The sequence below is a fragment of the Phacochoerus africanus genome, chromosome 2 (genome assembly GCF_016906955.1).
Source record: "Phacochoerus africanus isolate WHEZ1 chromosome 2, ROS_Pafr_v1, whole genome shotgun sequence".
Taxonomy (NCBI): Eukaryota; Metazoa; Chordata; class Mammalia; order Artiodactyla; family Suidae; genus Phacochoerus; species Phacochoerus africanus.
In genome coordinates, this window is record NC_062545.1 from 232,470,315 (window position 1) to 232,496,318 (window position 26,004).

Genomic DNA, 26,004 nt, shown 5'->3' on the forward strand with positions numbered 1-26,004 from the left:
TTCCTTTCTTTAATTTATATATGCCTTATCATTTGTGGTATTGTTTCTAGTTGTGGCCTTTTCTTTTCTGCCTAGAGAAGTTCCTTTAGTATTTGTTGTAAAGCTGGTTTAGTGTTGCTGAATTCTCTTAGCTTTTGTTTATCTGTTAAGCTTTTGATTTCTCCTTCGAATCTGAATTAGAGCCTTGCTGGGTGAAGTAATCTTGGTTGGAGGTTTTTTCCTTTCATCATGTTAAGTATATTGTGCCACTCCCTTCTGGCCTGCAGAGTTTCTGCTGAAAAATCTGCTGATAACCTTATCAGGGTTCCTTTGTATGTTATTTGCTTCTTTTCCCTAGCTGCTTTCAAGATTTTCTCTTTGTCTTTAATTTTGGTCACTTTGATTAATATGTGTCGAGGTGTTCCTCCTTGAGTTTATTTTATATGGCACTCATTGTACTTTCTAGATTTAAGTGAGTGGTTCCTTTCCCATTTTAGGGAAGTTTTCAGCTATTATCTCTTCAAATATTTTTTCTGTCCCTTTCTCTCTCTCTTCTTCTTCTGGCACCCCTATAATATGGATGTTGGTGTGTTTAACATTGTCCCAGAGTTCTCTGAGACATTCTTCATTTCTTTTCAATCTTTTTTCTTTTCTGTTCCACATCAGTGATTTCCACTAATCTGTCCTCCACTTTGCTTATTCGTCCTTTTGTCTCCTGTATTCTGATTGGTTGCTTCTAATAAGTTTTTTATTTCAGTTATTATATTTTGCATCTCTGCTTGCTTAGGTTTTAAGTCTTGTATTTCTTTGCTCAATGTTTGCTGTAAATTATCAATCTTTGCCTCCAGTTTATCTCCAATGTCTTGCATCATCTTCAGCATCATCAGTCTAAAGTCTTTTTCCTGGAGGCTGAGAATCTCCAGATGACTTAGCTGTTTTTCTGGGGTTTTTTTTTCTAGCTCCTTTATCTGAGTTATGGTTCTCTGCCTTTTCATTTTTATAGGTGTTTTGTGTAGTCTCCTTTTTGCAGACAATAGAGTTGTAGCCTCTCTTACTTCTGACATCTGCCCCCCTTGTGGCTGAAGTTGGTATGGGGGCTTGCTGTAGGCTTTCTGATGGGAGGGACTGGTCCCTTTCCACTGGCAGGTGGGGCTGATTCCTATCCCTCTGATGGGTGAGGCTTTGTCTCTGGGTGCATGCCTCGGGGGCGCAGTCTTTAGGCAGCCTGTTTACTGATAGATGGGGCTGTGATCCCACCTGGATTACTGTTTGTTCTAGGGCTTCTCAGTGCTGATGTGTGGGGCCAGATTTTCCCAAAATGGCCACCTCCAGTAAAACACACACTGATGAATATTCTCCAGAGCTTTGCCTCCAATGTCCTTCCCCCACAATGAGCCACAGTCACCTCTGTTTTTCCAGGAGATTCTCCAAGAACTGCAGTCAGGTCTGATCTAGATTCCTATGGTGCCTCTGCTTTGCCCTGGGACCCAGTGCACATGAAAACCTGTGTGTGCCTTTCAAGAATTGGGTCTCCATTTCTCCCAGTCCTGTGGAGCTCCTGCACCTAAGCCCCACTGGCCTTCAGTGCCAGATGCTCTGGGGGCTCTTTCTCCCAATGCCAGATCCCTAGGCATGGGGATTTGACATGGAGCTCAGAATTCACACTCCTGTAGGCTAGTCTCTGATACAGTTACTTTCCAGTCTGTGGGCATCCCACCCGGCAGGTATGGGGCTGCTTATACCATGTAATTGCCCCTTCTACCTTTTGACATGGCCTTCTCTTTGCCTTCTGGAATAGGATATCTTTTTGAAAATTTCCAGTCCATTTGGTTGAAGGTTGTTCAGCATTTGGTTGTAATTTTGTGGTTTTTATGAGAGAAGTTGAGCTCCAGTCCTTCTATTCCACCATCTTAATCCCCTGAAGAGACTATCTTCTTCCCATTTCATATTCTTGCCTCCTTTGTCAAAGACTGACTGTAAGTGTCTGGGTCCTCTCTTATGTTCCATTGGGCCATATGTTTGTTTTTGTATCAGTACCACACTGTCTCAATTACTGTAGCTTTGTAATATTGTCCGAAGACTGGAAGAGGTATGCCTCCAGCTTGTTTTTTTTTTTCCTCAAGATTGCTTTGGCAATTATGGGCCTTTTGTGGTTCCATAAAAATTTTTGGATTATTCATTCTAGTTCTGCAGTAAAGGTAATGGGTAAATTGATAGAGATCACATTAAATCTGTAGATTGCTTTGGATAGTATGGCAATTTTAATATTAATTCTCCCAATCCAGGAGCATGGGACATCTTTCCATTTCTTTGAATCCTCTTTAATTTCCTTCAGGAATTTTATAGTTCTCAGTGATTAAGTCTTTCACCTCCTTGGCCAGGTTTATTCCTAGGTATTTTTTTTTGGGGGGGGGGGGAAGTGATCTTAAATGGTATTGCATTTTCATATTCCTTTTCTAGTATTTCATTGTTAGTATACAAAAATGTAACCAATTTCTTAATGCTAATCTTGTATCCTGCTACTTTGCTGAGTTTGTTTATCAGATCAGGTATATTTTGTGTGGAGTTCTTAAGGTTTTCTATATACATGTCATCTGTATATAGAGACAATTTTACCTCTTCTCTTCCAATTTTGATACCTTTTATTACTTTTTTCCCCCAATTGCTGTGGCCAGGACTTCCAATATCATGTTGGATAAAAGTGGTGAGAGTGGGCATCCTTGTCTTATTTCAGATTTTATTGGGAAGACTTCCAGCTTTTCTCCATTGAGTATTTTTCATAAATGGCTTTTATTGTATTGAGATATGTTCCCTCTATACCCACTTTAGATCTAATATGAATTTTACTTGCATCACTGAGGATGATTCTGGCTTTTCTTAAAGAGTTTTGAATTGCGAGGGTGTTTCACACATTTCCTTATAGTTTGAGATAGCAACAAAGTTGGGTAGAATTTAAAAGATTCAAGGCAAATATTTCACATATGTTATATGGATCGATAGATGTTCACATAGACTGATGGTCACACTAGTTCTTGGATTGTTTGTGACTTTGTGAGATTTTCCCTTTTCACTAGTTTTTAAAAAGCATTTATTTGCATGTGGTAAGTTCATACCTAGCACAGAGTAAGGGAGGAAATGAATATTTCAAAGTCAAATCAATCTCATTACTTAGCACTGGCCCCAAACTTTCTTCATCTCCCAAGCTAGGCTTAAAGAGTAGTGGGTGGTCAGACTTACTTGTGGTGGTGATTAAGAAGAAAAAACAGTTTCTTTCTCATTTTCATCCTATTTTTCCTCATTTTATAAACTCTCATATTTCAAGCTCTGATTAAACAACTTTCATGCTAAGGTCAATGTTGATTAATCAGAGAACAAGGGTGATAAATGGAAAAAGTCCAGCCTAGGATTTTGGTGAAGAATTTATTGTTACTGTGACACTCACTAGAACTTCAAGTTCTTAGTAAGGAGAAAAATGTACCACCCAATTTTTAACAACCAATAATACATAGGAAGAAAGAGCCTGAGTTTAACAGGTACCAGAGAACCAGAAACCCTGGACTACAGCCATAGTCTGAATATTGGCTGCCCTGATCCCAGAGGCTCATGCAGAATCTGATTTTTCAAACTGGATGAGGAAGTGGGACTGAAAAATATATTTTAACAGGGTTTTTAAAGTTAGGAAATAAGAGGGTCTGAACATACATCAAGCTCTGAGAAACTTCAATATAGAGGCACATAAATTAACTATTTTTACCTAACCGTGCCCGATTTCCTGACATGCATTTTTAACAGACTCTTCTGGAACTTTAGCCTCTTCCTTTCTGAGAATGAAAAGTTAAGCTGGAAGAGTTATATATACATAGATATGAGACATAACCAAAGCTCTTTTTTGGTGTTAGAAAATGTTTTCTCCTATGATCCTGCCCCCTAAATTCTAGACTTTATTGCTTAAATGTGAAGTTGGATATTTGATGTTTAAGTCTTATACCTAGTGAATTACCATCTCAATAAATAAAACTACCTATTAATGATGAGTGAACATATATAACCATTCAATTTCCTAATGTACATCTCTATTTACAAAATGAAATTATAAGGTATTTTTATTATAAACAATATCTTTCTTTGGGCATGTTACCAACATAACCTGCATCCCTGATTCTTTACTGGTCAAAAAGGAATGATAACTTCCAGGTCTGAAGAGCAGGAAAAAGAAGTTGAGAAGGTCCAGTAATGTGACCTGCACCTCCCTCCCATCCCTGGAAGTTCTCAGCATGATCCTGTTCTAGGATCCCTGTGAAAACTCAAAGAAAGCAAACATAGAATCCACCCTGAATTCAAAAATGTCACCTGGAGATGCTGCCAAGGGTACTATCACCTCCTCTCGCCAACATCACCACCCTCTAAGCCCCCAACACTGCTGAACAAAAAAAATATCCCTAATGCTGACCACTCAACTTACCTTTGGATGGAGATTAATTAGGTATTCCATGGAAGAGATTACCAGCAGTATCCCTCTCCTCTATGGAAGTTGACAGAAAAGTAGAATCTGAAATGAATGCCTCCAGATAATTTTCAGATACATACATCAGTGGTTCTCAAACTTGGCTGCCTAATCAGAATCACCTGGGAAGCTTCTAAAAGCCAACCAAAAAGCTCAGACTGATTTCCAAGAATTCTTCACTCAGGCTCTCTGGGACTGGTACCCCAGGCATCTACAGAAAAGCCTCCCAGGAGATTTCAATGTGGAGTCAAGACTGAAGACCAATGTTTGGCATGTTCCCGATAACCAGAAGTTGGGGGTGGTAGCATTCCAGGGGCTGAAACCTAAGACACTGCAGGGGACTGAGGACAAAGACATCTGTTTAGCTAAATGTAAGACCTGAAAACCTCAAAACAAAATGAACAGAGGCTTTGTGAATCAATTAAACACCCCAAATTCAGCTTTTCAAGAGCTGTGGTTGGCTAGAGAGCCCTAGCCCACTGCCTCAACTGTGACTTGGAATTAAGTAGAAAATTCTAGGAAAGGAGTAAGATGCTTTTTGAAGGGAATGTCAGACCTCACACATCTAGACACACTGAATTCCATATTAAGTACTGGATTGGAATGGCAGGCAAAATACTTCTCTTTACTGTTTAATGGTTAAGTCTCCTTTTTTAAGATGTTGTTTTTGTTTTTATGATGAGCCCTTGCAACTAAATGTGTGTAACTTACATGCAAGTATGATGCGGAGTTCCTGTCGTTGCTCAGTGGTTAGTGGGTTAGCTAGCATCCATGAGGATGTGGGCTCCATCTCTGGCCTTGCTCAGTGGGTTAAGGATCCAGCATTGCCGTGAGCTGTGGTGTAGGTCACAGACTTGGCTTGGATCCCGTGTTGCCATGCCTCTGGTGTAGGCCAGTGGCTATAGCTCTGATTGGACCCCTAGCTTGGGAACCACCATATGCCATAGGTGCAGCCCTAAAAGACAAAAAGACCAAAAAAAAAAAAAATGTGACCCCAGGGCAGTGAAGAAGCTGGGGTCAGCTACCAAAGGAACTGATAGATTTTGCTATTTTTTTCTAGAGATCCTTGAATATAGAACCAAACATCTTTGAAAAGTCAGGTGGGGCTGTCCTTTGCCCGTGGGAAATTCTGATCTAAATCATCCAGAATCATCCAAGTAGATTCTGCAGAACCTTTAAGTGGATTTCCTTCATAAAATATAGGCCTAGCAGGAGAATTTCTAAAAGTTGGAGAAGCTACAAACAGTAAAATATATGAAGGTTTTCCATAATATCACCACTAGAAAAAATAAGTTATAAGCTATTATACATAAGTTATAAGAATTCAAATTCAGGAATCCTGACAGTGAGCAAACGCCTTTGTAATATTTATTCAAGAAGCCATAAATTCTAATATGTGCTCCTATGACACTTGAGAGACATTCATAAAAATAAAAGCTTATCAACAGAGTGAGCAAATACATATGAATCATTCCTGTTAAAAAAGGCAGACAATGTATATTAAAAAAATATTCAGGGCTAAATATTAATTGAAAAAACATGTTGACTAAAAACCGAATGCTACACTAAATTTCTAATAAATTTTCTTTGAAAAGAAGTCTGTCAAGCAATAGGCAGAGACTTTCAACAACCTGGCTGAGCAACAATCTTGATAATATTTTAAAATAAAACCCTCTGAAATCACAAATTTCCTTCTACATACTTTTAAGAAAGTGTTTTTATCCCTGAAAAAAAATCAAATAATGGAAATAAATATTCATCAATAAGAAATGAGGGATTGCATGACTAAAAAGAAAAGTTAATAAGGTTTGTTAACTGATTGACTGTTTTAAATAAAGCAATAGTTTTTTAAAGAAAACATAGATCATGCTTCTTAAGTAATTACTTAAACTCCTAGAGCACTAGCACTGGTCATTTTATCTTTTTATGACCTAAGAAGGGTACTTTGTTAGTGTTTCACATTTGGAATCAGAACTAGTCCACAGAGAAAATTACTCAGAAAACAATAAAGAAAAGCATCAGAAAGACCTGAATGAATAACAGAAGAAACAATGAATCCATTTTTGGCCTTTGAACTTGCCCCAGTAATAACCTTCAATTTCTCCAGTGTCATTTAATCTGCAAAGCACTTCCTTTTGCTCATGTTGACTTATGTAGCAGACAGAGCAGGTGTTGTCTGCATTTGACAGATGAGGAAATGCAAGACCAGAGAGGTTACATGGCTTCCCCTAGAACTGAGTCAGCAAACTCCAGCCCATGGACTAAATCCACTCTTGGCCTGCTTTTGTTTGGCCCGCGAGTTAAGAATAGTTTTCACATTTTGCAAAAAAGAGTTCATAAGCAAGCCTCACGCATTCATTTATGCACTGCCCATGCCTGGTTTTCCACAACAGCAGAGCCGAATGGTTGCAACAGAGACTTATGGCCCTCAAAGCCAAAAAAGTATTTACTCTCTGGGCATTAATAGAAAAAGGTTGCAGGCTCCTGCCTGAGATCCAAAGTGGAGCCATAAGCAGAGCCTAGCTTTGGGGGAACCAATCCAGTGATCTTTCCACCCACCCTTTGGCCTCTCCTTAAGCCACTTGGATATGTGGTGCACCCCTATCCCCTAGGGGTAAGGGGAAGTTTATGAAGCATGGATGCAGGTACTTGAAATAGAGAGGAGGCATTAAGAATGGAGACAGAGGTACAATTGACTAATTTCCTAGTTTCGCAGCCTGTAAGAGACAAATTCTGCTCCAAGAGGAACTATACCTAGGGTCTCACCCATACCTGATTTAGAGGAGTTAAATGATGAGATTGGGGAACTTTTGAGTTAATATTTAGATTAGATTTGAGACTTAGAGTTGATGCTAGAATGGGTTAAGACGTTTTAGGGATATTGCAATAAGGGGAATGTATTTTGCTGAGGGGTTGGACATTAATGGGGGCAGGGGGCAGACTGTACTGGGTTGAACAGTGTTGACTGAAATGCATGAAAACCCCAAACCTCAGAAAGTAACTTTATTGGGAAATAGGGTCTTTGTAGATGTGATAAGCTATGATGAGGTCATGCTGGATTAGGATAAGCCTTCCTCATAGGAAGAGAGAGATCTGGACACAGAGAGGAGAAGGTCATGTGAGCACAGATACACACAGAGGGAAACTCTACATAAAGACATACCCAGGGAGGGATGGAAGGCTCTACAAGACAGAGAACACCAAGGATTGCCAACAAACACAGAAGCCAGGAGAGCAGCATGGAACAGGGCTCCCCACCACCCGAACCTCCAGGTAGAACCAATCATCTTGATGTCAGACTTCCAGCCACCAGAACTGTGAAACTGGGGTAAGCCCCCCAGCTTGAAGTATCTTGTTATGGCAACTGTAGGAAACTAACACAGATTAGCAGGCAAGTGGACATGGCCCACCCGAATTCCTACCCAGAGCAAAGGAGAAAGTGGTGGAATGTCAAGCCCCATAAAGCCTTTCTGTTTGAAATACAAACACAGAGAACCTCTAGAAGACCTTGAGGGAGAAGGAAACAAAACAAAACCCCAGAAACCTCGATTACTAAGTCTGACCAGGTTTTTACAAACACATGTTGCCAAGGTAAGCAGAAGGCTTGTACTTGAGGCTTTCTTCGCAATAGGTCTTTTTATAAACCCATCCCTACATTCCAAGCTTTCTCCAGTCACCCCATTATGACTAGGAAACAGAATGCCTTTTACAAAGGAGGAAAGAGATTAACTAAAATCACTGGAATGATGTTCCTGACATACCCTGTCTTAAATTTCCAAAGACGAAACAAACCTGAATTTCCAAAGTTGGCCTAATTTTCAAAATACTTTGTATAGGGTGTTTTTGTTTTTTTGTTTTTTTGTTTTTTTTTTAATTGCACACATTCAGGAAGATAGAAGGCCTGTACTCAAAAACCAATGCATAAAAGCATCAGCAGTCACTTGTAGAATCTCCTAATGGCTCAGTAGTCCTCTCTCATATTACTTGGCACCAGATAAACTAAAGACTAATTCCCACCACTACCACTCCCCAGCCCCCGCACATGCACGCACGCACCCGCACGCGCGCACACACACACGTTTCAACCTAACACTGTTGAAAGTTGAAACTGTGAGCAAGATATATTCCTTAATTTCCTCAAGACTGCAAGGAACTAGTGGTAAAAACATGAGGTTGCAGCACATTATAAAGGTGCATCTAAAATTTGGCAATGTTGTGTTTTTCTAGGTAATCCAGTCACTGAGTAATAAAAAAATTTGATTTGATTGCTTTGGAGGTCTTTGCATATCACATTTATGAAAACAGATGCCACAACTTGTGATGAAGGCACAAGTTGCCTTGTGGACTACAAAGTTGCCTTTGTAGTCCACATCCAATTCTTACATTTGAGCAGCTAAATTCTTTTCCATCAATTTACAAGAGGCCCATCTTAGACGAATTTTTTCTCTGCATCATCATGTCTTGTTATAACTTGGTATCAATTATTTAAAATAAACTATCATCTAGATGGTTCTTAATGAGTTCAGACATAGCATTTTTCTGGATTTACATTCCAATACACAATAAAACATTTTATTTGCCTTCTTCTCCAGCTTTCCTGCCTCCTTTGGTCTTCAACAGGTGAGTATTTTAAATAATCGTGGTGATAGGAAAACAAATGGCAACCTGATACCATTACTTTATGAGAGTCTGTTGCTAGTTGCGACATGAGCATTACCCTTCAAAAAGTATCACTTAGCTCCTAAGAAGGGCTAGCTCCCCAAACAAACAAAACCCACTGACCTCTTTGAGTAGCCTGCAGGGCCTCTAGGAAAATATTTCTTTTTTCTTTTTTTCTTTTTTAGTCACCCCACAGCATATGGAGTTGCCAGGTTAGGGATTAGATCCAAGCTGCAGTTGTGACCTATGCCACAGCTATGACAATGCGGGATCTTTTAACCCACTGTGCAGGGCTGGGGATTGACCCTGGTGCCCTAGCCCTACAGAGACACCACTGATCCCATCATGCCACAGTGGGAACTCCAGAAACTTTTCTTAAGACTGGAAATTGTTAAAAAGTTGACTATTAACCCGAGATCTCCATTGTACCAATGAAGAAATTAATAAGGTATTTTATTTTAGCTGAAAGAGGAAATGTACATATCGGTCTTCCTAATCTCAGCACCTGAAAAAGGCCGCCAAAAAGACTACCCACGTTTATGACATGCAGCACACTGGGTAGCACCATACTACTGCTGTGCTAGACCATCTGCAGGACTAAGACTGCAGTGCTGTTACCAAATTCATGACACTCCGCCAGAGCATCTCTACTCCGAGTCAGAGCCCAAGAGCTTCTTCTGGCCTCTGATGGAGGCTCTCAGTAACTGTTTTGGTTCAGAGACATAGGCTAACCAGAGGAGGAAAGCATGCATTCACAAAAGGGTCCATCACTCTCCAGCACATTACCTTATTCTGCTCACACACGTACTGTATCCTCAGGGTGTCCATGGCTCTGATCATGGCTTGCATGGCAGTGAATATGTTTTGATAAACCAGCTTCGTGAACCCCTTTCTGTCTTCGTCACTGTAACCAGACCCATGGATAATTCTCATTTGCTTGATAAAGGTGCTTTTGCCACTTTCACCGGTTCCTAACGAGACAAAACAAGTGAAAAACACAGTCAGCAGTCTTTTAAAGGAGGATGCTGAGAAAGAAAGGGTTTCCTGGCAGTGTTGGTCAATATCAGGATTAATAAGTTGATGGGGTGGACTTGGAAAGAGCCTGCTGGATGCTTACACAATGTAGGCTGCAGGGGAGTAATATCCTAAAACCCTGGGCAGAGGAGTCCCCCCCCCCCCACACACACACAATTTATTAAGGTCACATGAGTGTCTGTGTTACTAGGGGTAATCCTAAACACCAGCTCTTGTGACTAACACAGTTTAGGCTCCAGGGAACTGCTCCCCAACACCCCTTGCCTTAGGACCCCAAAACAACTGGCAACCATGACTGAAAGCCCCAAACACGTGAGGGTTTTCCCAATGCTAACACCAGCCATGGAGGTGATGGGGCTGCTTCAAAATTCAGGGAGGGGGAGTTCCCATCATGGCTCAGCCGGAACAAACTTGACTAGTATCTATGAGGCTACGGGTTTGATCCCTGGCCTCCCTCAGTGGATTAAGGATCCAGCTTTGCCATGAGCTCTGGTGCAGGTCACAGACGTGGCTCAGATCCCATGTTGCTGTGGCTGTGGTTTAGGGTAGCAGCTAGAGCTCTGATTCAGCCCCTGGGTTGAACTTCCATATCCCATGGGTGTGGCCCTGAAAAGATTTATCTTATCAAACAAACAAAAAAGAATTCAGAGAGGGGCTGAGGGGCAGAAATTCCTGGATAAGAGAAAAGGCTGACTGACAAACATCATATGATATCAGTTATACACAGAATCTAAAAAAAGGATATAAATGAACCTATTTGCAGAACAGAAACAGACTCCCAAACTTTGAAAAACTTATGGTTATCAAAGGGGATGGGGCAGGGGGGTGGGGGGTGGACTGGGGATTTGGGATTGGCATATGCACACTGAGGTATACGGAATGATTGCCCAACAAGGACCTGCCGTACAGCACAGGGAACTCTATCCAATATTCTGTGATAATTTATGTGAGAAAAGAATCCAAAAGAAAATGGATATGTGTATATACATGACTGAGTTATTTTGTTGTACAGCAGAAATTATCACAACCTTGTAAATCAACTATATTTCAAAAAAAAACTCTAAAAAATGAAATAAAGAGAAAAGTCTATTGAACTTGTCAATTCCTTCCTTCCAGATACATAAATACATGGTGAATGGTGCTTGCATGATGAAGTACCATTTCTTGTTGCACCAAATGCCTATATTCCTCCCCCTCCTCATATTCCAATTTATAGTTCAGGAGCTCCTCCAAACTCACGGTACTCACCCAGCGTTTACAGTGTCACATCATCCTTATTTTCTTAAATTTGTGTAGAGGTCAAGCCAATATGTGAAACATGAGTCAGGGCTTTACATTAATATTAGATAGAGATAATGCTTGATCAGATAGGAAGAGTTGCAGTTTTTGAGAGAGACTCGTGTGAGGGAATGAAAATATTTTCTAATATTTTTATGATAAAGATAATCTATTTTATGAGATGCCATTACCATGTCTGGAACATTATGTATTTATAGTTCATTTTCAAATCAAATAAGGCTCTAAAAAGTTTTTTTTTTAAACAATTCAGTTGATGTTCCCTCAGCAGGACAAACTTTCTTCGAATTGGAATTAATGAAAAATAATCTCAAAACTAAAATGACTCAAAAAACTTGGATAGTTCAAGTGGGTTAATTCTATATTTACAAATTATATTTCAATATACCTGTTACAAAAAAAGGAAGTCATCTAACTCAGTTCAATCAAAACTTATATGAAAATCTTAAAACAATACAGTGATTTTGCTATAAAGAAGGCCAAAAACAAAAAAAAAATGGGAAGTGATTAATTATAAAATCTTTATATTATTACTCATCCACACATCATTGACCCCACAGAATCTCCAGATAGTGCAGTTGCAGTTAAATCCAATCATCTTTGATATTTTGTTGAGGCTTAGTCATATGAAAACCATAGTTGGACACATCTTTTCTGACATTTGAGTTATAAAAAGTGTTTGCCATGGTAAGAGGATAGGATATATTGATAACAGTTTGTTAGCTTAATTGTAGCCTATAACTTCTTAGACTTATGGGATGTAGGTCTCCATCTGTACTCTCGCCAGGGCCTTGCAAACATCAGGCCCCTGAGAAAGGTCGAGGGGACTCATTCAATTTTCCATTTGGACAATTGAGACAATTTTCAGCATTTAATAAGATCTTTCCTTGTAAGAAAAAAATAAAATGTGCTTTCAGGTTGATCTTTTCAAAACACAAACCTATTTTTCTATCTGTTCTCCCTTCCTCAGCTCAAAACCCTCAATGGCGCCCCCTCACCTCAGGAAGAAAGACCAAACTCCTTACTGTGGCCAAAAAGGCCATGTGGCCTGGCCTCTCCACTGTCACCAGCCTCCTCTCACAACACACTTTCTTCCATTCTCTACATTTCCAGCTCTGGCTCACGCTTTGCACCATCCTGGGATGGTCTTCCTTCATCCCACTCACCATTGGTCTTGGCCTGGCCTGGCCTCCCTGACAAGTTTCAGTCCTTGCACTCTAGGTTCTGAGGGTACCATGAACTTCTCTTTGGAGCATCTGTCCCAGCTGCACTTTTGCCCATTAATGCCATTCTCACTTTGACATATGTCTCCCCTACGAGCCTGGATGTTTCATAAGAGGAAGCAGGGGCTATGTTTGCTTTTAATCACATACTCACCTTGGGCCAGGTGTAAACCTTACACTTGGCACATGCTCAATAAGCTTGTTTAAAATTGTGGTAAAAGACACAAAAAATTTACCATATTCATTTTTCGTAAGTGTACAGTTCAGAAATGTTAAGTATATTCGAATCATTGCGCAACCAGAACCCTTTTCATCCCACAGAACTGAAACTCCATACCCATGACCCTCCAGCCCCTGGAAGCCACCTTTTCACTTTCTGTGTCTAGAAATGTGAATATTCTAGATGCCTCATATAAGTGGAATCACATAGTATTTGTCTTTTTGTGACTGGTTTATTTCACTTAGCATAACATCCACAAGGTTCGTTCATGTTATAGTCTGGGATAGGATTTCTTTCCTTTTTAAAGCTTGAATAATATTCCAGTATTTTTGAATACATAATAGTGATAAGGAATTCACCCAGTCTCAACTACCTGCACTATCTACAAATAGGAAAATAGGGTTGGCCATTCGCTCTCAACCGCTCAGGGTGGTATGAGGGCAGCATTGACCTCAACCATGGAAGGAGAAGTCACACAAGTGGCCAGCCAGAAGGCTTGTCCTGATTCTTTGTGACCCCTTCCTGGTTACTCCCCCAGTCCCAATAATGCTGTTAGAGCAGTCACTATGTGCCTGGTCCTCTACACAAATTCTCTCCTTTAATCTTCACAACCACCCTATGAGGTATGAACCATTATCATCATCTTTGTTATACGGAAGACAATCCTGAGGCTCATACTATTTAGTAATCTCTGCAAGGACACACTGTCACCAAGAGAAAGAGGTGATTTACTCAATCAGAGTTTAATGACAGACTCCATTGTCAAAGAAGAACATCAGGATCATGACCAAATGAAATTAGGTACACTAGTCTCGTGAAGACAGATCTGAAGTTCACAGCTGCACACCGAAACCTAAGCCCAGGCAGATCCCCCATCCTGCAGGTGCATGTTGCTGGGCAAAAGGAAGAACCTCCCCACAGGAGAGGGTTCTCACAAGCAGCCTCACTAATTGCCTCACTTCCACCTCTGGAGGCAGGAAAGGTGGGTCCTATCTTCCCAAGACAGAAAAGAGGAAATTGGCTGTGAGTCAGAAAATAAGGCAAGACCGATGCAAATGCAGAGCTACAGCTAGAAGCCAGGCTGCTGATGCCTTAGCCTTCAAGGCTCAACACAAATTACCATGCTCCTGGAAGGAATTTTCTTCCCTGTCATTCCCCCATCAGTTAGGCCTGCCTCCCTCCTTTGAGCTCTCAAAGTGTCCCTCCTTTGAGCTCTCAAAGTGTCTGTGGTCACCCCAAGGGCAGAGCCCATTCCCTAGTTGCCTGTTTGCAGATGTGTCTCTTGCTATACCCTTAGTCCAGGAAGGATAGGGCATGGGTACAATCATTTGGGTACCACGAATATTGTGCCTGTTATACAGTCAGCCCTCAAAAAACAGCTAAATGAAGGAATGAATGGAACAAACATGAAAAGTCAAAGTTTTCTTCCTTAGGTCTTATATCACAGACAATTGTAGGAAAATTAGATACAAATTGTCTAAAGATGACTGTGATGGGACCAGGTGCCCTGAAGCCACTGTTTTCTGATGACTCTTGGCTATCAAGACTCCATATGATAACTGAGAACTTGGTTGAAGACCTATACTTTCAGAGCTGGGTCCCAAGTCCTGGATGAGATTAGACCTCCATTCTTGCAGCAACTTGGGGTCCCTGTATTTCCTCCATCTACAATGCTTCCACCTCAGCCAAGTTGACCTTGGGTTCAATGCTACCTTACCCCAAGGGAATGTTAATACTTCTACATTCTGCATACCATGAAGCTGATGTGAATGGAGAGATTATGTAAGGCAAGCCGTGATTTGGGCCATGTTAAGCCAGAAAAATCACTCAAGACTCACCCCAATGACCTACGCCAAGATAATCTTTCAAGTTACAAAGGTCATTGACTTACAAGAGGTTAAAACCAACCCCACTACGAGCTCCAAACAGAAACATTTTCAAAAAGTCACTGATTTGCTTTGAACATGAAACATTTTGAAAAAGTTAAAATTGATCTTTAAAATCACTTTTAAAAAGATCTAAATGTCTTTGATCAATACCAATATAATGAAAAAAGTCTTCAGTTCTACATCATGGTTATTTGAAGAATAAAAAACCAAACACAGGGCAAAAAAATGACAGGTCAAAGGTGAATAAGAGGAGTTCCCATTGTGGCACAGCAGCAAGGAATCTGACTAGTATCCATGAGGATCCAGGTTCGATCCCAGGCCTCACTGAGTGAGTCTGGGATCCAGCATTGCAGTGGTGTAGGTCACAGATGTGGCTCGGATTCCAGGTTGCTGTGGCTGTGGCATAGGCCATCAGCTGTAGCTCTGATTCAACCCCTAGCCTGGGAACTTCCATATGCTGCAGGTTTGACCCCAAAAAGCAAAATACATAAATAAAGGTGAAGAAAAGAGATTGAAAGACACACACCACATGGGGCTGAGGCTGAGAGAGCAAAGAGATTCAGTGGGGCAGGGGTCGGGGATGGATCCTCTCACTATAACTTCAGCCTCCACACAACCCAGTTAGTATCTTCTTTTTCTAGAAGGGAAACTAAATGTCAAAAAGATTAAATAGTTTAATTTTTATCCAAGATCAAAGTTTGCTCAAGGTGACTCAGCTTGGAAGTGTTGAGTCTTGAGTCTAAATCCAGGTCTATGTTGGTACATGCACTTCCCATAATACCACGTGCTAGTTTGACATTGAGTGTTTCCTAAAATAAATGGCCAAGCACACCCTCCTATCAGCTTAAGCACTGTCTTCATCTGCTTCTGAGACTCCAACATTTGGGACTTTGTCTTTAATTCTTCAAAGTTCTGCTCTAAATGAGATGGTTCCAACAGCACATGGGAGCTGGGGTTGGGGTGGGAGTGGGAATGGGCACTTGAGAGGTAAGTCATTCTCTGCAATAACATCTGTGACCAGGACCTGGGGGACCAGTAAACTCAAGCTAAGGATCTGAGTTGAGTTTCTGTGTGGACAATCTGTCCACCAATGTAAGAGGTGTTTTCAAGTCCCCTCTTATCATTGTGTTACTGCTGAGTTCTCCTTTCATGCCTGTTAATATTTGCCTTATACATTTAGGTGCTCCTGTGTTGGGTGCATATATATTTAAAATTGTTGTATCTTTTTCTTAGGTTGATCCCTTGATCATTACATAACAGTCTATATTTTTAAGACTATCTTGTCTGATACAACTATTGCTACTATAGCTTTCTTTTAATTTCCATTTGCATGGAATATCTTTTTCCATCCTCCCCCCACTTTCAATCTATTTGTGTCTCTAGGTCTGAAGGGAGTCACTCGTAGGCAGCACATACATGGGTCTTGTTTTTGTAACCCTACCTCTTCTAAACAGAAACTCAATACTTAAGACATTGAGCACAACTGTTCATTTAATCTGTACAAAAGAAAAATCTAAAGGATACAATTTCTAGAATGAAAATTATTGGTGATTGGAGGATCAAGTGACTTAGATTTGACATCTCCCCTAATTGTGTATTACAATGGGTGGTTTGGGCCAGAAGCACAGGTCCACTCTGCTTTGTTTCTTATTTCTTTGTTGAGAAATTTCTCATGAGTCCTCCACAAAATCAACAGGCTGGTGAATGCTCCTCCACAGCCTCTGCATATAGCAGAAGAAGAGCAGCCTCAGTCTGGGAGCAGCATTTTGGTTCACACGGAGGAGGAGGAAGTCTTTGGGCAGAAGGTGAACTTAGGTGTCAGGTGAAGAGATTTAATCAGATGAAACAAGGGGGGAACAGGGGGTGGGGGCAGTAGGGGGAGTGGACCACAGCTCAGAAGGACTCTCACTCCTGGACCCAATGCTGTGAAAACACAGAGCAGGAAAAGCAGTAAAATTACAATTCAATTTCTAGATTCTGTTCCAAATGTAAATAAAGGAAATAGTTCTCCTCCATTTAGTTTTTGCTCCACTATTTTCCTAATTGAAAACAACAACAACAACGGGTTATAAGTACCTTATTTTTTTGGCCGCATCCATAGCATGTGGAAGGTCCCAGGCCAGGGATTGAATCCATGACACAGAAGAGACCCAAGCCTCTGCAGTGACAATACCACCACGAGGGAACTCTCATAAGTACTTTAAAACTTTCATTATCATTAAGAGGCTACTCATTTGAGGTTTTTACTGTCATCCTACTGCAAATGTGGTCTGTAATGAAATCAGCAGGTAACTTCTAGGTAAGACACTCTGGCTGGTAACAGAGATTATTCCTCAGATGGCCTGTTTTTGTGACCTCTAACCTCTGGGCAGGAGACCAATCTGTTACTCAAGTAAGGCTTGCATACTCTCCTGAGGTTCTCAGTGTAAAGCTGTTCTAGGAACCTCTGCCTCCCCGAGCCTTAAATGTGAGTTATTTCCTTTTCCAGCATAGATGCTCAGTAAGTGTTTAATCTGCACATCTGCTACTCTGGCGTGGTTGGCACACATGGGTAACTTGTGCTCTATTTAAGCAAAAGCTCACCTCCACAGGCTTCCTGCCTCTGTGGGTGGGGGGTGTGCTCTCTGCAGGACTGGGAGCTTTCCTCCAGGACTCCTGTTTCTGGCATTCACTTAGCCAGTGTTTCCCCAAACTCCATTATTTGTGTACCTACCTTGCTATTTTTATCATATCCATGTACCATCTGTATGATTACATAATATTAACAGTTTTTTTAATTTAAATAAGCTTGTTATGTAAGGAAACATGAATGTTATAAGTGAAAAACCAGTTAACATTTGCCATGAGTAATCAAATTAAGTATATTATCATAAGACTTCAATGATATTCCAACTACAATTTTGTCTATCTCCAGTGTTTGGGGTATTCCATTTTGGAAAATAATACACACAAACTATTGGCCTCTTTATGTGAAATTTACCATCCTTAAAGGAGGTCTCCCCCTCTTTCTCTCGAGAGGCTTCTGAAATTCTTCCCATAAACTTCACCCACATATAAAAACACTGAGAGCTGAAATTTGTATAACTGAAAAGGGGCCAGAAAAATGTTTTAGCACTACAATTCTTCCTGAGATTGGAAAAAGCAATATGAGGTTCAAGTTGCAGCTTAATTTTCAATACTTGGAAAGGCCGAAGGGGGAAAAAAGTTGCTTTTTAGGAGCCAGGAGGGAAGAGAGGCCAAGGCAAAATAAATCCTTTCTTGGTGACAGACTAAGACATTGAAACAGAAAGCCAAGTGTTTCTAAAGTTTACCTATGATCTTTAGTCAAAGACTACCTCCCTGAGTGCCAGAGCAAGGAGCTGATAGAGCTTTGCAGCTGGGCAGAGCCATCTTCTGTGATGTTTTTTGCAACCATCTGTGAGAAGCTGTTGTTTTTTAGCTCAGTTTTATAGACGATGAACAAAAATAGGGAAACAATTCTAGATGTTGGTGTAAATAATCCATGAGACCAATGGGCAAAAGAGGGTATGGACATTCTGATGACAGGCAGGATGACTCTATGAGGACAGGGCCTTATTTCTCTTGTCTCCTGGTGTCTTGGGACCCTAACCAGAGCGCACAGTAGAAGCCTAATAAATATTCACATGTGGATATTTATTGACGAAGACAACCAGGAGATGATCACGGTTTGGAAAAGCAATAAGAAGAGGTTTTGCCTGGCCAAGAGAAGCCCTGGACTAATTGGATGAGTCTGTTTGAGTACATAGAGCAGCCTCCCACAGGAGCAGGTGCTCTGCCATTTGCCCATTCTCATGAGGACACATGGGACCCAGCACCAGCCACACAGGGAATGCTCAGGTTCTGTATCAGGGATTCCTGCTAGTGCAGTGGAACACTTTGGTGTTCCCATTGTGGCTCAGAGGTTAACAAATCCAACTAGGAACCATAAGGTTGTGGCTTAAATCCTTGCCTTGCTCAGTGGATTAAGGATCCGGCGTTGCCATGAGCTGTGGTGTAGGTCACAGATGTGGCTCGGATCCCACATTGCTGTGGCTCTGGTGCAGGCCAGCGGCTACAGCTTGGATTAGATCCCTAGCCTGGGAACCTCCATATGCCACGAGAGCAGCCCTAGAAAAGGCAAAAAGACAAAAAGACAAAAAAAAAAAGAAAAGAAAATCCCTTTTGACTTGGAATCTGGGGTTAATAGATGCAAACTATTGCATTTGGAATGGATAAGAAATGAGATCCTGCTGTATAGCACTGGGAACTGTATCTAGTCACTTGTGATAGAGCATGGTGGAGGATAAAATGTGAGGAAAAGAATGTATATATGTTTGTGTGACTGGGTCACTTCACTGTACAGTAGAAAACCACAGAACACTGTAAACCAACTATAATGGAAAAAATAAAAATCATTTTTAAAAAAAGAAAAAGAAAATCCCTTTTGGATTTTTAAGCAGGAATAGTTCTCAGCAGCAAGGAAGGCAGCTCAAAGGAGGGCACCTGTATTGGGGGGGCACTCTGCTTGGTGTCCTATAATTCATGGCTGACTTTAGGCGGCAGCCACTCCATGTGGTGGGAGTTTCTGTACCTGTGAGTACTGCAATCCTGGTACTTGTTATTCTAAAGATTCTGATTTATGCAAGCATCTGGCTAACGTTGGGGAAAATTCCCAGTGATTCCCTCTTGCTATGGCCAGAATGTTTGTGTCCAACCCTCTGCCCCAACCAAATTCATATGTTGAAAATCTTATGCCAAAAGAGACAGCATTAGGAGGGTCTTTGCATGGTGATTAGGTCACAAGAGTAGAGCCCTCATGAATGACATCAGTGTCCTTAGAAAAGAGAGCCCCGAGAGCTGCCTTGCCCCTTTCACCATGTGAGGACACCAGGAGGTCTGGAGCAAAATCTGGAAGTGTGTCTTCATCAGAACCCAAGCTTTATGGCAACCTGATCTCCAACTCCCAACCTCCAGACTCTGAGAAATAAGTTTCTGTTGTTTAGGAGCCATGCAGTCTGTGGTATTTTTTTTTCTCAATGAACTTATTAAATTTATAGTTGTACAATGATCATTACAATTCATTTTTATAGGATTTCCATCCCACACCCCCAGCACATCCCCCCACCCCCAAACGGTCTCCTCTGGAGACCATAAGTTTTTCAAAGCCTCTGAGTCAGTATCTGTTCTGCAAAGAAGTTCAGTCTGTCCTTTTTTCAGATTCCATGTCAGTGAAAGCATTCGATGTTGGTGTCTCATTGTCTGACTTCGCTTAGCATGATAATTTCTAGGTTCATCCACGTTGCTAGAAATGCCAGTATTCATTTCCTTTTAATGGCTGAGTACTATTCCATCGTGTACATGTACCACATCTTCTTGATCCAACTCCTCTGTCAATGGACATTTAGGTTGCTTCCATGTCTTGGCTATTGAAAAGAGGGCTGCAATGAACATGTGTCTTTGCGAGTCATGGCTTTCTCTGGATAGATGCCCAGGAGTGGGATTGCTGAATCAAATGGGAGTTCTAGTTTCAGTTTTCTGAGGAATCTCCATACTGTTTTCCACAGTGCTTGCACCAATTTACAATCCCACCAACAGTGTACTAGGGTTCCCTTTTCTCCACACCCTCTCCAGCACTTTTTCTTTGTAGACTTTTTGATGATGGCCATTCGGGCTGGTGAAAGGTGGTACCTCATCGTGGTTTTGATTTGCATTTCTCTAATAATGAGTGATGCTGAACATCTTTTCATGTGTGTTTTGGCCATCTGTATGTCTTCTTTGGAGAACTGTCTGTCTAGATCTTCTGCCCATTTTTAATGGGGTTGTTTGTTTTTTTGGTATGGAGCTACATAAGGTGTTTATAAATTTTGGAGATGAATCCCTTGTCAGTCGATTCACTTGCAAGTATTTTCTCCAACTCTGTGGGTTGTCTTTTCATTTTGTTTAGGCTTTCCTTTGCTGAGCAGAAACTTGGAAGTTTAATTAGGTCCCATTTATTTATTTTTGTTTTTACTGTCATTAGTCTAGGAGATGGATCTGAGAAGCTGTTGCTGTGGTTTATGTCAGAGAGTGTTTGGCCTATGTTTTCCTCTAAGAGTTTTATGGGATCTGGTCTTACATTTAGGTTTTTAATCCATTTTGAGTTTATTTTGTGTATGGTGTTAGGGAGTGTTCTAATTTCATTCTTTAACATGTGGTTTTCCCAGTACCACTTACTGAACAGGCTGTCTTTTTTCCATTGTATATTCTTGTATCCCTCCTTTGTCATAGATGAGTTGGCTGTAGGTGTGTGGGTTGAATTCTGGGCTTTTTTTTTTTTGGTAGAATTTCTGTTTTTATTATTTTTTTATTTTTTTAAATTTATTTTATTTTATTTTTTGTCTTTTTGCTATTTCTTTGGGCCGCTCCCGCGGCACATGGAGGTTCCCAGGCTAGGGGTTGAATCGGAGCTGTAGCCACTAGCCTACACCAGAGCCACAGCAACGCGGGATCCGAGCCTCATCTGCAACCTACACCACAGCTCACGGCAACGCCGGATCGTCAACCCACTGAGCAAGGGCAGGGATCGAACCCACAACCTCATGGTTCCTAGTCGGATTTGTTAACCACTGCGCCATGACGGGAACTCCAATTCCGGGCTTTCTATCCTGTTCCACTGATCTATATTTCTGTCTGCATGCCAGTACCATATGGTTTTGATGACTGTTGCTTTGTAGTATAGCCCGAAGTCAGGGACCCTGATTCCTCCAGCTCCATTTTTCTTTCTCAGTATGTTTTTTGGCTATTCTGGGTCTTTTGTGTTTCCAAACAAATTTTAAAATATTTTGTTCCAGTCCTGTGAAAAACGTCCTTGGTAATTTACTAGGCATTGCACTGAATCTATAGCTTGCCTTGGGTAGTATAGTCATTTGATAGAAGCCCAAATAAACAAAGACATCTACCCAAGGGCAATCCTATGAAGGGAGGGATACTCCATAAAAATCCAGGTTCTTGCATTCCTCCTCAGTTCAAGTCTGACTGATCCTTTCAGGAGCCTGGCAACATGCATTTCAACCAGAGCTCTAGGGGTTTCAATGCACCCAGTCCACGGACTGATTGGGAAGCACTTTTCCAGGGCTCTGCCAAGGGGAACAGCTACTAATGTAATCTGCCTGATGCTGGAATGCACAAGTTTTTACCTCATGTTCAATTTAGCCAGTAAGTTTTTATACCAAGTTTCACTTCTGCATGAATAAAATCTCTCTGTGGGAGCTCTGTCTTTGCACTTCAAGAGGGACAACATTTTGAAAGTGCCGTAAAGATTCACCTATTCAAATGAGTCCTTCTACTTCTAGCCAACCCTTACATCACCATCACAATCATGTCACCTTGCCCAGCTGCTGCTCTTGCAAATAAAGGAGGTGCTATTTTTCATCATAAAAGGAGAAGTGGCAATGTCCTAGGCAACTCAGACCTGGAGACAACTGGAGACAGGGATTGTGGGTGCCCTCTCAACTGAAGAGGGAGATACAAGTCTTTTGAAACAAAAAATGAAAATCTGAAAGATCTTAAGTGATGAGGCTCAATAGACAGTTTGAGATTAAAAAAAAAAAACAATGCGAAAACAATGGAGCAGAAGTCAAGATGCTGTATCATATACTCTTTGTTTCATTAGCCTACAATATCATCTTTACTGATTAAGCAAGAAATATCAATAATTCCAAGTATTTCATGCTACTTTCTTTGAGCCTCATTTTGATCAAGATGGTATTTTCAAGTTCAAACTTGATCTCTGAGCAGTTCTTCTATTAGGAAAAGCCAAAAAGACCATGCTAACAATTTTCAATCCCAAAGAATTTCTGAATAAATATTTTTCTAATTTTAAGTATCAAAACTAATATACTTCTCATAGTTGCCGTAAGTGCATTTAAAAGTTCAAATGCAATGAAACAGCAAGGCTAATTTTTACTCTAAATTAATTTGAGCTTTTAACCTATACAATCAAATTTCTGTAATTTGTTTTAAATATTGTATTAATATTTATTTTTTATCGTTTTTGTCTTTTTGTCTTTTCTAGGGCTACTACACCCATGGCATATGGAGGTTCCCAGGTTAGGGGTCTAATCGGAGCTGTAGCCGCCAGCCTGCACCACAGCCACAGCCAAGCCAGATCTGAGCTGTGTCTGCAACCTCCACACAGCCCACGGCAACACCGGATCCTTAACCTACTGAGCGAGGCCAGGGATCGAACCTGCAACCTCATGGTTCCTAGTCAGATTCGTTAATGGGAACTCCGAAATACGGTATTAATAAAAAATTCAGGAGTTCCCGTCGTGGCGCAGTGGTTAACGAATCCGACTAGGAACCATGAGGTTGCGGGTTCGGTCCCTGCCCTTGCTCAGTGGGTTAACGATCCGGCGTTGCCGTGAGCTGTGGTGTAGGTTGCAGATGAGGCTCGGATCCCACGTTGCTGTGGCTCTGGCGTAGGCCGGTGGCTACAGCTCCGATTAGACCCCTAGCCTGGGAACCTCCATATGCCGCAGGAGCGGCCCAAGAAATAGCAACAACAATACCAACAACAAAAAGACAAAAAAATAAATAAAAAATAAAAAATAAAAAATTCAATACAAATATTTAGATTAGTATTAAAGGCTTTATGTCAGGAAACAGCTGTCATTGACATGCATCTCTTATATGTAGTCACATAATCCAAAGATCTTTGTTACTAGCCTAACATTATAACTAACCCTTCCGCAAAGAGCTACACAGTTTTACTTTTTGTGTGTTAATGACTCATCTGTATAAGATTCTGGCAAAGCAACAAAATATACAGAATCTTAAAGATCAAGTATTTGTTAGTGAGAAAACTCTATTTTGGAAAACGCGCAGGACACCAATTACTTTGCCCTAAAAATGAATATACCACACAGAGGATAGGGAGAAACCTATTCAAATAATTTCTGTGGCCTACAGCTAAAACATTAGCAACCCCATTAGAAGGACAACTCACTTCGCTTACAAGAAGGGTCAAGAGATCACTTTATGCTGACTCTGACTCATAACTGTTTTACTTTTCAAAAAGACAAACTGTAAGCATTTTCATAAACGATTTTAAAACCTTCCACAGTTCACTGATTTTCCTGAAAATTGACATTTCCTCCAGTCTTGCAGAAATGTTTACCATGACATCATACCACCAGGGCACTGATAAAAGACTTTAGCCTCTCAACCTTTGAAGGATGAAGTAATCTCACCCCAGAGTGCTCAACACAGGGATGTGCCTCCAGTCAGAACATGTTCTTGCACAAGTTATGATTGTCTAAATGCTTGATTTTTGTTCATTTGAAAAAAACAATAGGAGAAAGAATAGAGTGAAGACAAAAGTTACTTAAAGGAAAAGAAAGAAGCCCTAAAAAGAGAGGATGGACTTAACACACTCAAGACTCAATAAGGGCAGGCAAGGAGACCAGGTACCCATTTCGAGGCACTAAAGCATTTTGCTGAAAGGCTAGTAACTACAGAATACCCAACTCATTCTTCTAGCCATCCTCCCCCACCAAAGATAAATTTAAATCAAAATAATTTAAACTAGTGCAATTAAAAATAGTTGCAGGTTAAGAATGAAAGCACAGCGAGTTCCAAAACTGTAGGGCTTTCAAAGTACCATGCCCTATCTTCCACTTTGGTGAGTTTAAAATTGTTCTCTTGAAGTCCTTCTCACCATTCTGGCAGAATGCAAAATTAGCTTTATTCAGATTTAAGTACAGTAGTTCCCCCCCCCACCCCCGCCTTTATCCACAGTTTCAGTTTCTGTGGTTTCAGTTACCTGCGGTCCACCATAGTCTGAATATATTAAATGGAAAATTCTGCAAATAAATAAATCTTTCTTTTATAAAAAATCCCACACCCATGTCATTTGTAAGTTCCCAGGCCAGGGACTAAATCTGAATGATAGGTGAGACCCCTACCACAGCTGTGGCAATGGCAAATCCTTTTAACCCACAGTGCCAGATGGGGGATTGAACCTGAGCTTCTGCAGCCACCCCAGCTGCTATAATCAGATTCTTCTTCTTCTTTTTTTCTTTTTATGCGCTCACCTGAAGGATATACAGAAGTTTCCTGGTCAGGGGTTGAATCAGAGCTGCAGCTGCCAGCCTACACCATAGCCATGGCAACACCAGATCCTAGCTGCATCTGTGACCCACGCTGCAGCTTATGGCAGTGAAAGATCCTTAACCTACTGAGCCAGGCTGGAGATTAAACCCACATCCTCACAGTTTCCTTAACCGCTGAGCCATAATGGGAATTCCTGCAATTGGATTCTTAACCCACTGCACCACAGCAGGACCTCCAGAAATAAATAATTCTTAAGTTTGAAACTGCACAGCCTTCCAGGTAGAGTGAGGAAAACTTGTACCATCCTGCTCCATCCTGCCTGGGATGTGAATCATCCCTTTATCCAGCATATCTCACCCATCAGTCACTTCAGTAGCTATCTGGATAAGTAGATATCTGACTTATAAGTTATCACAGTACTTACATTCAAGCCATCCTTATTTTACCTAATAACAGCCCAAAGCACAAGAGTAGTGATGCTGGCGATTTGGGTATACGAAAAAGGAGCCAAAAAGTGCTTTATTTAAAGGAAAAGGTGAACATTCTCAACTTAATAAGGAAAGAAAAAAAAATGTATGCTGAGGTGGCTAAAATCTGTGGGAAAACAAATCTTTCCATGAATTTGTGAAGAAGGAAAAAGAAAATCGTGCTAGTTTTGCTGTTACACTTCAAACTGCAAAAGTTAGGGCCACAGTGTGAGATAAGTGTTTAGTCAAGATGGAAAAGACATTCGATTTGTACAATAAGATATTTTGAGAGCGAGAGACCATGTGCACACAACTTTTGTCAGAGTGTATTGCTCTTTCATTACTTTTAAATTTTTTATTTTTTACAATTTTATTTTTAAATTTTTAACATTTTTATTTTTTCCTTATAGTTGGTTTACAGTGTTCTGTCAATTTTCTACTATACAGTAAAGTGACCCAGTCACACATACATATATACATTCTTTTTCTCACATTATCTTCCATCGTGCTCCATCATAAGTAACTGGACATCATTCCCACTACTATAGAGCAGGATCTCATTGCTTATCCATTCCAAAGGCAATAGTTTGCATCTATTAACCCCAGATTCCCAGTCAGAATTGCTCTGTTTTATTAACAG

At 40.8% G+C, this 26,004-nt stretch overlaps 1 protein-coding gene across 2 annotated transcripts in view; it reads right to left on the reverse strand.

Annotated features, from left to right (window-relative positions):
* Positions 1 to 26,004, reverse strand: part of GNA14 (G protein subunit alpha 14) — a 203,068-nt gene that overhangs the window by 79,369 nt on the left and 97,695 nt on the right. For both annotated transcript variants that reach the window (XM_047767805.1, XM_047767806.1), the window contains exon 2: positions 9,929 to 10,113. In XM_047767805.1, the coding sequence (XP_047623761.1) occupies positions 9,929 to 10,113 (185 nt within the window). The remainder of the gene's footprint in view (positions 1 to 9,928; positions 10,114 to 26,004) is intronic.